This window comes from Schistocerca gregaria, chromosome 1, assembly GCF_023897955.1.
Source record: "Schistocerca gregaria isolate iqSchGreg1 chromosome 1, iqSchGreg1.2, whole genome shotgun sequence".
In the NCBI taxonomy this organism is placed as follows: Eukaryota; Metazoa; Arthropoda; class Insecta; order Orthoptera; family Acrididae; genus Schistocerca; species Schistocerca gregaria.
The window spans coordinates 253371795-253389673 of record NC_064920.1 but is presented as its reverse complement, the minus strand read 5'-3'; the positions used below and the strand labels follow the sequence as shown (position 1 = coordinate 253389673).

General features: G+C 37.3%; 1 protein-coding gene across 2 annotated transcripts in view; it reads right to left on the bottom strand.

Moving 5' to 3' along the window:
* The window catches only part of LOC126339265 (nitric oxide synthase, salivary gland), a 1479392-nt gene that overhangs the window by 34419 nt on the left and 1427094 nt on the right, over window positions 1-17879 (bottom strand). For both annotated transcript variants that reach the window (XM_050001617.1, XM_050001616.1), the window contains exons 15-20: window positions 13098-13272; window positions 12865-12994; window positions 12653-12731; window positions 9351-9532; window positions 4564-4733; window positions 2460-2670 (exon numbers count right to left, since the gene is read on the bottom strand). In XM_050001617.1, the coding sequence (XP_049857574.1) occupies window positions 2460-2670; window positions 4564-4733; window positions 9351-9532; window positions 12653-12731; window positions 12865-12994; window positions 13098-13272 (947 nt within the window). The remainder of the gene's footprint in view (window positions 1-2459; window positions 2671-4563; window positions 4734-9350; window positions 9533-12652; window positions 12732-12864; window positions 12995-13097; window positions 13273-17879) is intronic.

Sequence of the window (17879 nt, the reverse complement as noted above, 5' to 3'; positions counted from 1 at the left end):
GGAGGCTGATAACCTTATATGTTCAGTCTCTTTAAATATGCAAGTAGCAGCAGCAGCAGGTAGCATGCCAGTTTTGATAAATAATTATAATTAATTATACTGATAATGGACAACTATAAACAAATGTTTTGGACATAGTAATTTTGAATGATGAAAAAATTAAATTTTTCTTAACTTTATTAAATTCTGTAGTCTTCCCTGATTGCACTGATATATATTGTATTTTGTTTGGGATGTGAAATGACAGATATGCACTAAATTTTACAGTTTTGGTTGTGTCCAAATGAAAAGGAGATTACAGTTTATGTAAAGATATTTTAATAACAACATTACAACTACAGTTCATGTGGAACACTACAACCATACAAAACTGCCACTGGTATTGTTACACTGATCCCAGCAATGGAGGAATAGAGTGGTTGACTTCAATGTAGAAATTTCGGAGTTGCTGATGGATAGAGTTTTCCACCATGTCCTGCCCTTCCTTGCCAAAGGTGAACCTCTGACCTTTAACAGATTGTTTTAAGAGGCTGATTATATGTGAGTCCTAAGGGAAGATATCAGAGCTCCTATCAAAATTTGTTAAGGGACTCATAGGTTTTCTTGGCCTCACATCCCACCTCATAATGGTGATGCCAACAGAATATAGTGAACCATGCGAGACACTGCTTCCATACAACTCTTTCATCTTGCGATAAATTTGTGAAGTATGCTTTCCCTTATGCGTGTGATTAAACTGGGGAACCACTCTTTGTCCTGATTGAGAGGAATTTGTCACTCAACAAACTGTGGAAACTACTCTCCAGAATTGAGGAAATAGTTATGAAGCCAACTGGGAATACCACCACACCATTTCTTAGTAAAAACATTCACACCACTGGGATTATACACAATGCTCCCACAGCAGAGGTCTTCTTTTGAAATAGGCATACCTCATATATGTTACTAACACTGCTGATTTCCAGTATCAGTAAATTATCATCTCTGCTCCTTCTTATTTTGGGTTTGGTGAAGTGTTCTGTTTACATCCTACTGAAAGTTTGCAGTCAAAGTGCTACAGATTTCTGCAGGTGTATACATTTATTAGTGTGCAGTAAATATTAGCAATGCCACACATGAAGAGGTATGCTAAAATAAAATTCAGGGGTAACAAACAAAGCAGTCCACACTGTTGAGAGGATCCTGTGTATCAGTTCCCCAGGGATGAAAGTCACACATGGCTCCCCTTCTGCTAATTCCAATTTTTATGTTAACAATAATGCTGATGGTAGTGGGTGCCAAACCCCTCCTAACACTTGGTTGTTCAGTTAATTCCAGGCAATCTACACAGTCAGATTTTTTACATTTCACCACTTATGTTTTCAAAGAAGAAGCTTAAATAATTGATTCTGCAATTGTATAACAATACCCTCTGTATTTTACACATTATGATGATCTAAGTGCAGGATTTTACTGCTAGGCAGATATAATTTTTTTAAAGTAATTAGTTATTCATTTACGTTAAATGTATTTATTTTTCTAGTAACCTCATAGAACAAAAAGGACTGTAATAATTATTTTTATTGAATTATGTGGATGTAAATAAAATTAATGTACATTCACATAAGATGCAAGAAGTGCTAACTGGAATGCCAACAGGAAGCTTGAAGATGAAAACTACAGCACGATGTAGGCTACATACACATTCTGAGACACATTTTAATATGACTCAAACCTTTATTCACAATTTCCCGCAAGTTGTAGTTTTCAAAATCTCAGTATGCGTGTCTGCTTAAGTTTATAAAGTATTGCACAAATTTTCTTCGTAATTTGTCACTGTCTATGGCTATCTTGCAGATCCAAAATTAAAAGCAGTTGCAACTGAATTACAGATAAATAAAATTTTCAGTTATGAGAAATATTTAAAAAATTAAAAAATGTATTTTCTCGTTAACATACTTAATGTGCAGAATTAAACAGGTCTCGTAACTCAGCCATCATGTCATGCATATATGGTTATTATTCGGTCTCCTTCATATTTGTATTATTGGATTACATCGTACGCGAGTTTGACAGAACACTTTAGGATATCTTTTTTATTATTAGTTTTTATAAATATCAGTGCATCCTACATTAGTTTTTTATAAACATCAATGCATCCTAAATTGTTCAAAATACTTACAAATTGTTTAGAAAGTATCATGCAATAGCTGTGATAAATTACAAAACTGTGAAGAATATACATAAGAAATAGTGCTTGAAAGAAAATGGCACTGATTTTCACATAATATGAAGCCAAAAAGTACTCTGTGTCCTTAAGACATCTATCATACCTACAGACATTTTTCTTTCCTGTATTTCCAATGTAGCACACTAGAGGTGGCTCATCTCTCTCTTAATTGAAATACAATTTAGAAATAAAACAATATTATCATACACACAACAATGGTAAATGACAAGGTACAATATATATGACATACCTTGGGTTCTGTAGACAACAACAGCAACTGTGATGTGTATTTGTTTCTGATACACACTAGGCGACGACGATATACTATAGAACCGTGGCTGCAGCGGTGTCAACTGTGCTACTAACAAAGCAGCAGAAGGCCGCACTGATGGAAACTCTTCTAAGACCTCCAAAAGGTGAGGAAACCTCCAATGCCTCCAGTCTTCATAAGCTGCTGGTTCCTGTAATGAACAAATTCATTTTTCAAATAAAGCATAAATATATCTGTGGAAGTTTCCAGAATGATGTTCACCAAGGCTTGAACTTTTCTTTTTCTCTTCTAAAGCAGAAAATCTGTGAAATTATACAATTACGTGACCCAAAAAATTAAGCATTTACAGGGATCTGATGTTGTTGTAGTTCTGTTTCACTTTACTATCTCATTGTGCTTGTGTGCTATAGCTTGGTTCAAGACCCAAGGTATACACATTAACATGCTGTGTACAAGAAATAGATGGCAGATATAAAAGTTATATTGAGACTATGACAGGTAAAAACGAATAAACACACACACACACACACACACACACACACACACACACACACACACACACACACACACACACCTAGATGCCGGTATTAAATTTTTAAGTTGAATTCAGAAAAATACAGATTCAGTTTGCCACAATATATTCAAGTCCTACTCTGACCTTCAACTCTATAAAATTGTATATCTCTGCTGTCATAACTTTTTAAAAATTTCTTCCTGAATATTATCAACAATAAAAATGTTGCTAAAAGTGAAGAGTACTGTGTGAGTTCCACTTAAGGCTTATCATATTTTCACAGCTTATTGCACTTTCTTCCTTTTATTCTCAATTTAAACTTTTCCATTTCATTTCTTTTTTGGTTTTTCACTTCTGGTATCAATATTTTTTTCCTAGCCAGTTTTTCCTCTTTGTTTTTATCTCTGATATTCTCCTTTTCACTTGTCACTGTTTGTTGATTTCCGTCATAGTCACATACCAATTAATGTACCAAATCAGACGGAATGTTGCTAATTCACTGTAAACAATGGTCTAAACTTTTGCACGGTCATCATTCTATTCAGTAATTAAATGGAAGATACAGACTTACTGATATGTGTTTACACTGCCCATGTCCTGTACACATGCCTTGGGGAGGGAAGCGACTGATAATGCAGCCCAGTCATGTGAAATTCTGCAGCAGCCCAATATAAGGCTGCCTGGAAACAATGCACATGCACAAGCAAATGTGTGTATGTGTGTGTGTGTGTGTGCTAAAGTATTTGGATTCGCCCAGAACTTTTGTACATAATGAAAATAATACAGGGAAATGGTAAAAGAAAAAGTTTAGTAGCTCACAAATTATAAATTAGTCCTAATAGTTACACAAACACAGTATAATAAGAACACCATTTGCAGTAAGCCAATTGCTCTGCATTACAGATTTAAATAATATTTGTTGCATACATGTTGGCATGAGAAGAGATTGACTATGTTCTTACCCTCACATAGCAACATCTTTTATAATTATTTTGAGCTCCTTAATTGCCTTGTACACTCACTCTGCAGTTTCAGTGTATTAACACTTTGTAGACCAAGGCAGAGCATAGTCAGGCAACAACTTTATGTTAAAAAGACCATTCCTAAATATAGGTTAGGCTGCAATTATCTCAAGCCATCTATCACTCAAAAAGAGGACTCATTGCATACGAAAATAATTTACAGATATCTCACCACCTGTCGCTTGAATCATGCTGCCTTCTGTTTTCTAGAATTATTTCAAAAGAAACACTAGTGAATGTAACAGCTACTGCTGTGAATGGCTGAGCCAATATGATCACACTGAAATAATTTCATGCATGTTCGTATTGGGTTTTGCAAGTAAGCAAGGTTTTTTTAGAATCTCAAGAGGAAGAAATTGCCCAATAACCCATATCACACTTTTTTAAGATAGATAATTATACTTTGTGTCATCAGTTACGTATGTGACAGCAAAACTTTAAATAACAGAATAAATTGACAGCTTCCTAGGCCTGATGTTCTTCTAAATGGCTGATGTTAAGCAGTAACAAATTAGTGTCTGTACTAATTTATTTTTAAATGTCTTACAGTGGCAAGAAGGTTCAAACGTCTCTTGTCCTCTGGATCACTGGCTATGGAAGCAAAATGCTGCAACAAATCTGGTGTTGGTGGTGTAGTGATATCCAAAAATCGTGTGAAAAGTGTCCTCAGGGAACACGGTGGGAGGCGTTCATGAGGTTCCCAGTTTTTGAGAACACCTGAAAAAAAGAGAAAGTTGTCACAAAAGGTTTACATATACATAGTAAGGAAAACAATGACAGGAGTAACCTAAAGATGGAATATTGTATAATTTGTCTAATGAATAGCTGAAAGATGTGGATTGGTAGGAAGGATATCAGAAAGGGCTAGATGATGCATAATAGAAGCCTAATGGTGGAAAGGAAAAGTGGATATGTTTCACTGTGGATAAGGACTACATATTATATGTCACATGGAAGACATACTTGTGGATTAGGTGTAAAGTCTTGGCAATACATTTAGCACGTTTAAAGAGGAATTGTTCATCATAGTAAATCTGGAAGTTTGGTGGCTATTAAAGTGGAGGTGTAAATCAGATTCCAACAATAATTACTTGCAAAATATCTACACTATTTAAAATTTATACAGTATACACAGGATGTCTCCAGATGCATGCCCATGCAGTCCACCAGTGCAGTGTTTGTATCTGGCATCAGTGGTGGCTGGGAAAATAAGTGCACCACTACTGCCCAGAGCCAGCACCATGGCTGGCAAATACAAACATGTTGGGAGACATTGTCTACTCGTATCTTCTCTGTTGTATGTAAACATTATCAAGACAGACCAGTTCCGTGCCAGTGTGCATTCAGTTGTCAGCGATAGGATTCTGTACTTGGATCATTGATTGTGTATTAACGTTTCTCTAACTTTGTCATGATTCAGCATGCCATTATGAACCAACATAATTTTTGTGTATGTAATTATTGTCAATCAAGAGTGTAGATACAGTACAATGTTATTAGTTACTGAGATCACATTTTGATTGGTTACTGAGATGCAGCTGTTTAAAATGTAACCCAACCAAATGTTCACAGGAGGTCTTAAGCAAAGACAAAATATTAATTCTCGTTAGTTCTCGTTTGTAATATGAATCTGGGCCATGTTTTGTAAACGTTATTCGTATGTGCTTCGTGTGTAATTAAGATGATGAGGTTGAAAGTGACGTCCATTGACTGGAATAGCACTCACATAGTGCATATTGAAAAGTGTATTAAGCTTGCGTCTGAAAACAAAAACTCACGAATATTTTGTCAGGCAGAACTACACAGCACTGCAGCAAACGAATAACAAAAACAAAACTAGGTCCAACTAAGAATTCTTTTAAAGAAAAATCCGAAACTGGTCATGGTCTGAAGAAAATAAACCTTTTTAAACCATACATGTGGCTGGTAGCTGTTTTTTTTTATAAATTATAAACCTTATAGTACAACAGCCACGTTTCTCAACATGTCGACTTTTGACAAAATAGCGTTACAAATTATTAAGTTCAAAAATGATTTTCATAAACTGCACCTCCTACTTCAATGCACTCTCCAATTCTCTTGACAACATCACATGTAGCAATCCTGAGATGATCTAGGGGTTCTCTTATGAGAGCAGCATTATTCATAATCTTAGTTATCAATTTGTCTCTTGTGTTTACTTCTCTTTGTGGTCTTCACCTTTAAACGATGCCAAGAATCTAATGAGACAATGTCTATAGACCTTGGTGGTCAAGAAATGTGATCATTTCTGCCAATCCATCTTACTGTAAATGTTATGCTTCAATGATGTGTCATGTGATGTGATGACTAGGATAGCCATACATGTAGCCAAAGAAGCCTCAAACAATAACGCTGGAAGCTTGTTTCAATAATGGGGCTCTGTAGGATGATGCGGTAACAAAACAGGCCCAATATACTGAAGGCTATCACACCAAACCACCTCACTGGACCATCAATGTGAATTATGTGTGTCACTGACACAGTCAAGAGTGAAAGTGGCATCAGTAAACAGCATTTATGGGATCACTTGGAAATTTGCAATTAGCCAATAAAAAAAATATTTAATTGTCTACCATCACCTCTTTCTTAAAGATGTTGAGGCCACCGTACATAATAAGGACTGAGGGTGTGCATATTTGATATCCACCACATATGGTACTTGTGCGTCGAACACCGATATGTGTAGACACCGATATGTGTAGAAGTTCTGTGTGTGTGTTTGTGAATGACTGTGTTCTAGCAACTGAATAATGTGTGTCACTCCAAACACACACTATTCATTTGCATGTTCTGATGAAATATGACTGTTGGGCTCTGCACCAGACTCACACAGTTTAGTGCGAACTGAGTAAACATACTTTAATCTGGGACTCTGCAGTTACAACATGGTCTTTTGTTCTCTCTACAAGCAGCAGCAGCATTTCCATTACAAAAGCTGTATACAAGTACCATAATGGTGTCAGCAATTGTAAAAGTGTTGTGGCAAGCTTAAATGATACAGTAAAATTGGCCAAAAAATTACAACCAGAGTTGAGAAATTTAGTTACATAAAATGAAGCACAACTTCACAACCTGAACCTAAAAGCAAAAATGGCAATTGATACAGAGACCTGCAACACCTTTAGTGTTAACGTTTGAAATGAAAACTTACCTCTGTAACCACATGCATTTCTGTAACCAATAAAAAGTGGATACACGTTATATGACTGTTTTATTCACATTTGTCTATAATACCACCTCCTAAAATATTTGTTATTCCTCCTGAAGCGCCTTATATATTTTTCATTTGTGCAAAATTGAAGTATAAGGTGGGCATGAGATGACTGGGATAATTAACAATGTATGAAGAAAATCTGCTAAAGGAATTCAGTTTATTACAGCAAACATCGAGAACTTAGACAGAAAACAAGTCCTAAGCAAAGAAGGGAAATCTGAATGGTGGGAGCAGTATACAGAGGGTCTATACAAGGGAGATGTACTGAAGGCAATATTACAGAAATGGAAGATGACACAGAGGGAGATGAGATGGGCGATATTATACTGCGAGAAGAATTTGACGGAGCACTGAAATACAAAACTCTTCAATCTGGCGTGTAAGGTGTATGAGACAGATAAAATACTCTGAGACTTCAATAAGAATATAATAATTCCAATTTCAAAGAAAATAGGTGCCGACAGCTGTGTATTGTTGAACTATCAATTTGATAAGTCATGGCTGCAAAACGCTAACATGATTTCTTTACAGAAAAATGGAAAAAATGGTAGAGACCCACCTCAGAAAAGATCAGTTTGGGTTCCAGAGTAATGTAGGAATACGTGACACAATAATGACTCTACAACTTTTCCTAGAAGATAGGTTATCAAAAGGCAAACCTACATTTATAACATTTGTAGACTTACAACAAGCTTTTGACAATGTTGAGTAAAGTGTTCTGCTTGAAATGCTGAAGGAAGGAGAGGTAAAATACAAGAAGGACAGGGATATTTACTACTTGTACAGAACCACATGGCAGTTATAAGTGCCGAGGGGCTTGAAAGGGATGAAAGGTTGAGAAGGGAGTGAGAAAGAGTTATTCAATCCGTAAACTGAGCAAGCTGTGAAGGAAACCAAATAAAAATTTGGAGTAGGTTTGCTGATGACATTGTAATTCTTTCAGAGACAGAAAAGGACTTGGAAGAGCAGTTGAACAGAATGGACTGTGTCTTCGAAGGAGAATATAAGATGAGCGCCAACAAAAGCAAAGTAAGGATACTGGAATGTTTTTGAGTTAAATCAGGTTACACAGATGGAATTAGATTGGCAAATGAGATTTAAAGTAGTAGGTGAGTTTTGTTATTTGGGCAGCACAACAAGTGATGATGGATGAAGTAGGATGTCAAATGTAGACTGTCAATGGCAAGAAGAGTGTTTCTCAAGAAGGGAAATTTGTTAACATCAAATATAGATTTTAAGTGTCAGGAAGTATTTTCTGAAAGTATTTGTATGTAGTGTAGCCATGTATCAAAGTGAAACATGGATAGTAAACAGCTTAGATGACAAGAAATAGAAGCTTTTTAAATGTTGTTCTTCAGGAAAATGCTGAAGATTTGATGGTTAAACGGGTTACTGAAGAGAACGGAGGAGAAAAGAAATTTGTGGCACAACCTGACTAGAAGAAGGAATCGGTTGATAGGACTCATTGTAATACGTCAAGGGTATCTTCAATTTAGTACTGAAGGGAAGTGTGGGGTCTAAAAATCACAGAAGGAGACCAAGAGAGGCAACAGTATTTAGATTCAGAAGGATGTAGGATGCAGTAGTTATTCCGAGATGAGGATGCCTGCACAGTATAGAGTAGTATAGACAGCTGCATCAAACCAGTATTCAGGATGAAGACCATAATGAATTGCACTGTAACAATAGAATCTATGAATAATCTAGATAAAATTAGAAGTGCCATCTGCACAAAGTTGACTCCACACCTCTTCATGAAACAGTGACATTTCTTGCCACTTTCATCCACTTCTTAATGTTTGAAAACATTCATTGAAATTACTTTGGGAAGTAAATATGAATAATAATAATAATAATAATAATAATAATAATAATAATAATAATATCTGCTTGCAATGCACTGCTTTGACGCTCTTATCTTAGTCACCAAAAATATTCTTCTAATGTTTCTTCTGCACTTTGTATGTATGTTTGTTTCTAACAGACACACAGTACTATATGGTACCACAATAAATATATGCGGGAAGAACGGACGGTAAAAATTCTAGATATACAAAGGTTAATACATGTCAGATACTGAAGTTTACTGACAATCTTACCATTTGAAGTATGTGTCTCCTTCAACATTTGTAGTTCAATTGGCTGGTCGGGGTCAAAACTAGACTGAAGGCGTGCTAAAATACCATCAACAAGTTCACGCCTATTGCAAGGGAAAACCCCAACATGATCTCCTGGTTGGTAAGCTAGCTCACATCCTAACTGGAGAAGCATTGTTGCACGGCTGCAATCAAGAATAAAAGTTTCTGAGTTGTTGTAATGAAACATGTCACAAATATTTTACCATTAGCTTTAGTCTAATACACAGCTATCATCATCATCATCATCATCATCATCATCATTTAAGACTGATTATGCCTTTCAGCGTTCAGTCTGGAGCATAGCCCCCTTATAAAATTCCTCCATGATCCCCTATTCAGTGCTAACATTGGTGCCTCTTCTGATGTTAAACCTATTACTTCAAAATCATTCTTAACCGAATCCAGGTACCTTCTCCTTGGTCTTCCCCGACTCCTCCTACCCTCTACTGCTGAACCCATGAGTCTCTTGGGTAACCTTGCTTCTCCCATGCGTGTAACATGACTCCACCATCTAAGCCTGTTCATCCTGACTGCTATATCTATAGAGTTCATTCCCAGTTTTTCTTTGATTTTCTCATTGTGGACACCCTCCTGCCATTGTTCCCACCTGCTAGTACCTGCAATCATCCTAGCTACTTTCATATCCGTAACCTCAACCTTGTTGATAAGGTAACCCGAATCCACCCACCTTTCGCTCCCATAGAACAAAGTTGGTCAAAAGATTGAACAGTGCACAGATTACTTAGTCTTGGTATTGACTTCCTTCTTGCAGAAGAGAGTAGATCGTAGCTGAGCGCTCACTGCATTAGCTTTGCTACACCTCGCTTCCAGTTCTTTCACTATGTTGCCATCCTGTGAGAATATGCATCGTAACTACTTGAAACTGTCCACCTGTTCTAACTTTGCTCCTCCTATTTGGCACTCAATCCGTTTATATTTCTTTCCCACTGACATTACTTTCGTTTTGGAGATGCAAATCTTCATACCATAGTCCTTACACTTCTGATCTAGCTCTGAAATATTACTTTGAAAACTTTCAATCGAATCTGCCATCACAACTAAGTCATCCGCATATGCAAGACTGCTTATTTTGTGTTCACATATCTTGATCTCAACCAGCCAGTCTATTGTTTTCAACATATGATCCATAAATAATATGAACAACAGTGGAGAGAGGTTGCAGCCTTGTCTTACCCCTGAAACTACTCTGAACCATGAACTCAATTTACCGTCAACTCTAACTGCTGCCTGACTATCCATGTAAGGACCTTTAATTGCTTGCAAAAGTTTGCCTCCTATTCCATAATCTCATAGAACAGACAATAACTTCCTCCTAGGAACCCGGTCATATGCCTTTTCTAGATCAATAAAGCATAGATACAGTTCCCTGTTCCACTCATAACACTTCTCCATTATTTGCCGTAAACTAAAGATCTGGTCCTGACAACCTCTAAGAGGCCTAAACCCACACTGATTTTCATCTAATTGGTCCTCGACTAATACTCGCACTTTCCTTTCAACAATACCTGAGAAGATTTCACCCACAACGCTGATTAAAGAGATACCTCTGTAGTTGTTACAATCTTTTCTGTTTCCATGTTTAAAGATTGGTGTGATTACTGCTTTTGTCCAGTGTGATGGAACCTGTCCCGACTTCCAGGCCATTTCAATTATCCTGTGTAGCCATTTAAGACCTGACGTTCCACTGTATTTGATGAGTTCCGACTTAATTTCATCCACCCCAGCTGCTTTATTGCACTGCAATCTATTGACCATTTTATCCACTTCCTCCAATGTGATCCTATTCCCATCATCATTCCTATCCCATTCTACATCGAAATCTGAAACATTGCTGATCGTATTACACAGCTATGATATACTTTTTACATTACACTGTGTCTACTAAAATTATAGAGATGAAACAGCCACTAATTTGCTACACTGATGTCCAGATTTGTGTTTGGTGAAAGATTCAGCAATGATTCCACTAGAATAATGAGAGTAATTCTTCCCATTAATTTTTCCATAAATGACATAAACACAAATTAATTACATAAATTATGGTAAATAATTCAGCCATAAATTCTCTCCTAGATAGAGTACATACAGCACTAGAATTTATTAACAATATTATGCATATGTCATTGGTGTTTATTAAAGTAGCCATGTATGAGATAAAAGATTTCATATGGGAGATTTGAGTTGCCTATGAAAACTAGCAGACACAATATAGTTGGATTTGCTGAAATACAGGTGGAATTAAACTCAGGTGCCTGGTTTACATAAAAATGTCACATAATTCGTAAATACTCAGAATTTAAATTATGAAACTGATCTTGCAGAACTTATTAACCAGCTATATGTATGTCATGTTAATCCTGGTATCATCTTTCTATAATGTGGATTGTGTCACCTAGTTTGCAATGCACTTTTTCAGTGAATAAATGGCTATATGCAGACCATTTACATGACTGATTTGTAAAATACAAACTTTTGTCAAATTTATGAATCTGTTCTGGGTTATTATGTCATGGTCCAATGATTTAACCTTCTCAAAATCCAAATGTTTTGACTCTATTCACGGACGACGTAATCATAAGAGGCTGTAATGTACTGTGCAACTGAAACATATGACGACGAGACATAACAACACATCAGAAAATTTATACTAGTTAATGACTTATTTCTAGAAGAAAAGAACAGTTCACTTTAAATACTATACTTCAAAGCCGTCAATTACATCCAGATTAAATGAAATAACATTTAGGCAAGGAAGCATAGCACGACATTTAAAAAAAAAAAATCTGTTGTGTAGTTGTTGACTGTTCATTTTGTGCTACTACTGAAGTAAAAATTTTTAGTTAAATGGTGGCATATGTTACACTTAACAAAACGTAAGTATAAGGAAAGTACAGCATGAATGGATGGCAGTTAACCTTAGTATTACTGTTCGTCATGCTGACAGCTGCAATCTTGAATCTATGAAATGAGATGGTCAGGTGATTTGTTGAAGAAGCAGCTAATAAAGTAAGATTTTTAATACATTCTGTTTCTATAGGGTTTCTGTGTTTCTTGTTTAGCACTAGACTAAAGGTTCTCAGTCTAACTATAAATAAGGAGGAAAACTGACACGAAAATTACATTTGTATTTAGTGTTAAGGTTGTACAATCCAGCAATCTCCAAGAACTATTTCTATTTTTAGCATGGCCTCGAAGGCAATAAATATAAATGAGCTTTATGTCTGTTTCTCATGTGATCTTACCTGGCATCGTTTCCATGAAGATTAATTTTCCTTACAAGAGTACATCCAGATACTTTCTTGTTGTGACATTTTGAGAGTGCTGTAATAAAAAAGAACAATGCAAAACTATCATTTTGTGGTTTTGTGGCATATTTCCTTCTCTATTCTTACTTTATCAGCGATCATATTTAAAAGCAAACAGTTAACATTAATATTCACATTTCATTCCTGACCTTTTGCTAAATCTGCTTGTTTTGATTCAACAAATCTCACTGTAGCAGATGATAAAGTTGGTGCCCTCAAAGCTTGTGTGGCTTCCAGGAATGTTTCATCATCATCAAGACAGAATGTCTCACAGGCAAGCTGTGACATAAATACATTTGTCTCAGATATACAAGAAATAAATGATTGTCTAAAAGGATGTACATTCAGTACAATGAATTAGAAATTAATAGTATCTACTTACACTGAATACATCTGATGCCCATTTTCTGAATGCCTGTTCTTGGCCACAAAGCTCGTCTCCATGGGACAATTTCAGCAGACGTTCTCCTCCAAGTTCACCAAGTAAGTTATCAACATACTTCCCAAATGCGCAGAAATTTGGATATGCACTTGAGCCTAAGGCAAACACAGCAAACCTATAAAGGTGTAAGATATTATTAGTAACTGCTCATAGACAAATAGTTTGAAATCAGAAAAAAATAATGAAACATATACAATGGGCCATATATAAACCAAACATATGCCTAGGGAACAAAGAAAAATTAGTTAACCAGATAGCTATTGTTTTTCTTGTATTTAAACTCAAATGGAGCTTGTGTTCGTCAGAATAAATTAACCATAAAATGGCTCATGTAGTTTTATGATAAAAAACGACCTCAATCAACATGCTTCCATGAAAATTGTAATCTGAAAAGTTCATTTTAAACTGCAAGACTTCTCTGACTAGTTTGGTACTTCTAGATACCTTGCCCTCCTTCTCTCTCTCTCTCATTATCTTAGATAAATTAGAGTATTTGCTTCTTTTTCCATTCACAGTTTAACAAAAATCACATTAATCACAAAAATCTACAAACATTTAACAAACATGTGGTCTCAATGTTGCTACATTGGTGTTCTTTGTGAAGATTATGTTATTTTTTATGGTTATGATTGTCAGCTTTGCAATTTCTATGACCTTTAACATAATATTTTATACAAGTATAAAATCAAAGATTAAATTATTTATCAATATTATGAAAATGATAGTTGTTACTCACTATATAGTGGAGATGCTGAGGCGCACATTGGGACAACTAAAAGACTGTTGAAAAGTGAGCTTTTGCCAAGAACACCTTTGTGGTAAAGAGACAAAACAAACACAAACACAAACACAAACACACACACACACACACAAACACACACACACACACACACAAAACCACAGTCTCTGGCAGCTGAAGCCAGACTGCGAGCAACCTTGCATGATGGGAGAGGCAACCAGGTGGTGATAAGGAGGAGGCTGGGATGGGGAGGGGGAGGGATAGCAGGGTATGGGTGGGGGATGGTGAAGTGCAGCTAGTGGGAGCATGCAGGAATTAGGTGGAGAGATAATAGGGCAGCTAGGTGCAGTCAAGAGGATAATGGCGGGCAGTGAAGAGAAAAGGGGGGGGGGGGATCAGAAAGGAGAGAAGTAAAAAGACTGGGTGCATTGGTGGAATAGAGGGCTGCGTAGCACTGGAATGGAAACAGGGAAGGGGCTACACCGATAAGGAGTGTTATGGGAATTTACAACATATTGCAGAGAGAGTTCCCACTTGTGCAATTTAGAATAGCTGGTACTGGTGGGAATTATGTTTTCTGCCAGGGTTTTGACTATCTTCTCCTCGTGCCCTGAAATAAATTTCCTACCCACTATCCTTCCCACCCTGCCCACCGTGGTATTCCACTGCCCACTGACCCCATATCCTCATCCCTACGCAACCACGGCTCCCAATCCATAGCCTCAAGGTTCATATCCCTGTAGCAGACTAATAAGACCTGTCTCATACATGCCCTCACTGCCACCTATTCCAGTCCGGTCACAAACATCACCTATCCCATCAAAGGCAGGGCTACCTGTGAAACCAGTCGTATGATCTACAGGCTATGCTGCAACCACTCTGCTGCATTCCATGTGGTCGTGACAACCAACATGTTGTCTGTCTGCATGAATGGCCACTGATAAACCAAAGCCAAGAAATAACTTGATCACCTTATCGCTGAGAACACCTGCCCAACACAAAATTCCTTATTTTAATGTCTGCTTCACAGCCTGTGCTATCTGGATCCTTCCCACTAACAGCATATTTTCTGAACTGTGCAAATAATTATAAGTAAGCGAGATTTCTTGCATTATCAATGGCCCTGTGAGACAAATGCTTAAAAAACCATCACCTCTTTTTTTTTGCACTACAATAATGATCAATATGCTTATGCATACAGTCCTGTTACCAAGGTCTGTTATACTATCATATGTCTTGAGATAAGATCTTAAAAAAGGTTTGTGAAGTAAATTCTCTCTTTTAATTTCTTTTCAGGATAAACAGCTATTGTACATTAAAACATAATTTGTTATGAATTAACTAATTGCTGTTTTCAATTAACAAATTCATGAAGGAACAACAGTGTGACACACACAATGATGTCAGTGGCCACTTCCATTTATTTTGTGTATTTCGATGAAAATGTGACTTTACCTGAGGTATGCAAAGTAGCTGTAAGAGTTACGTTCCCCACATGTTACAAAATGTGTATAAATGTGGTTTGAGGTTTTAGAGTGTTTCTACAATGAGAGAATCTCAGTTCTAATACACATTAGATACACACTTTCACTGATGGTAAGGGATATTAGATTTCTCATGCCATAGCTTATAATAAAAGTGTGAAATAATGGGGTGGGTGTAATTATGCTTGTTTATTAACAAAAGGTTGTAATTAAACTTTTTTATAAACAACACCAGAAAACTGTTTATTTGTCAGTTACTGTTTACTGAAATTACTAAAATGCATTCCTTCAGCAACACACTTGTTTCACTTCAGAAAGTGGTAGCATTTTCCTCCTCTGTTGCCTGTTTGCATCAACATCTTGGCATCACACTTATTTGCTGTTACTTTTGACATTAGCATTGATTTTCCTGAGCGTTATGTATTTTTGGTGTGGCTTGGTGGTTCAGTGCCAGGCTTCATATTCAAAGGTCTAGGGTTAAGTAATGAAATGTCACAAAGAGAATGTGTTCAAAGAGAGACAACACCAGGATGTCTAACAGACTCACTTATTTACAAGAAAGACATGGGCACATCTGTGTGCATCAAGACCACAGAGCAATAACAAGGAACTTACAGTGCTTTGTTAATGAGATATTAACTATAATCCAATTTTCCACTGACTTATTAGTAGTAGTAATAGCAATAATGGTGGTGGTGGTGGTGGTGGTGGTGGTAGTGGTAGTGGTAGTAGTAGTAGTAATAGTAGTAGTAAACACAATGTGAGAAAAAAAAAATTTAAAAATTGTACACCTTTTAGAGGGCTCCAATTCACTCAAGATTTATTCTTGTGACAGTGAATATGGAGTACATGAAATGATTACATTTACAGATCAATAGCACAAGCAGTTCTGAGGTACTAGGTATCGACCCATGCTGAAACACCCATATTAGTACATGGTGTAGCCTCCATGGGCAGCAATGTAAATGCCGAGTCTGACATCTAGTCGATCGTGTAGAGGGTGAATACTGCCCTGGGGCACATTATTCCGTGCCTGCTTGAATTATTCATGTAGTTCTGCAATAACTGCTGGTTGATGCTTCACATTAGTCACTTCTCGTCACATCGTATCCCACCTGTGCTCTTTTGGAAATAATTCCGGAGATTGTACTGGCCAAGGAAATTGCTGCACATCTTGCAAAGCAGATGGAGTTTCATGGGCAGTGCGTGGGCGAGCACTATACTGTTGGAAAACGCATCACCTTTTTGTTGCACGAACAGAAAAGGAAGGATCTAACAACATTTTGCATGCACCGAATCCTGGTTATGTCCCCTCAGGAAACACCAAATGTGAACAAGAGTTATGGCTTATCACGTGCCAGATATAAGGCCTGGGGTGGGGCCAGTGTGTCTTGAATGAATGAACTGTATGAGACAGCACTCTACAGGCCTGCACTGCATGCGCAAGTGACCATTGTTTGCATGCAGACATAATCTGCTTTCATCAGTGGAGACCATTGTGCACTATTCCATCTTCCAATTGATCTCTGACACCACCAGTTGAATAGTGTAGTCAGTTGAATAGTGTATGTCAACGCTGTGGCACAAGTGGAAGATGGGCTGCAGGTGTGCTTGGCCATAGCCCCACTGATAATAACCAGTTCACAATAGTTCATGTTGACACACCTGGACTCACAAGCCCTGTTATATGTGCTGTGGTAGGTCTACGATCTGCCGCTGCTGCCCTTACAATATGACAATCCTAATGGGGTCTGTGCTGTGTATGTCCACAACCTTGTGTATGGGTGTGAGAGTGTTGACACGACCACTAACACCAGCATCATTGAGCACCTTATGCAGCTCATCCAACATGTGTGGCAATTCTCCAAAAGGACAATCCTGTCACTTGGAGGGCCACAATTTGACCCCTTTCAAACTCACTCACTTGGTTGTATGAAGCACAAGTGTGCTTTGTGGCATGGTTGCCTGCTTGCTTCACACATTTACAACACACTGAGCCTTCTGGCAGTGAACATTCCCTATTGAAGGGTAGTACAGATGATGCTCTGGTATCTATGCCACTAAGCTATCTTTTGGCTGATGACATTGAAACCATTATCAGTACATCTACTATCCCCCAGGTGGCACATGCCATCATTGGATCAAAATTGACAATGTCTATTCCCGGCAGTGTAATTTTGGCTTACTGCCTGTTGGCTTCTGTCTTTGAATGTTTATCTGATATCTGTTTAACCATCTCCCTGATGACTCAGCAGCAAAGTGGCTGGCATTGCCTAAAGTTCATCATCCATGGCTGGTGGTGCACTGAAGTTGACACCACAGCCACAGATTATAGTACATGTCACATGAATGTCTAAGGGTTTTTCCCTGGTCATTACCATTGTGCTTTTTCCCTTGCTACCTGCAACAGTCAGTTACTGTAGCACGGGAATCCAGGATCTGTTTAATTTGGGGCTTTCATCCTTCTTGTTGAAACTATTATCGTGTTTGCCAAATTTT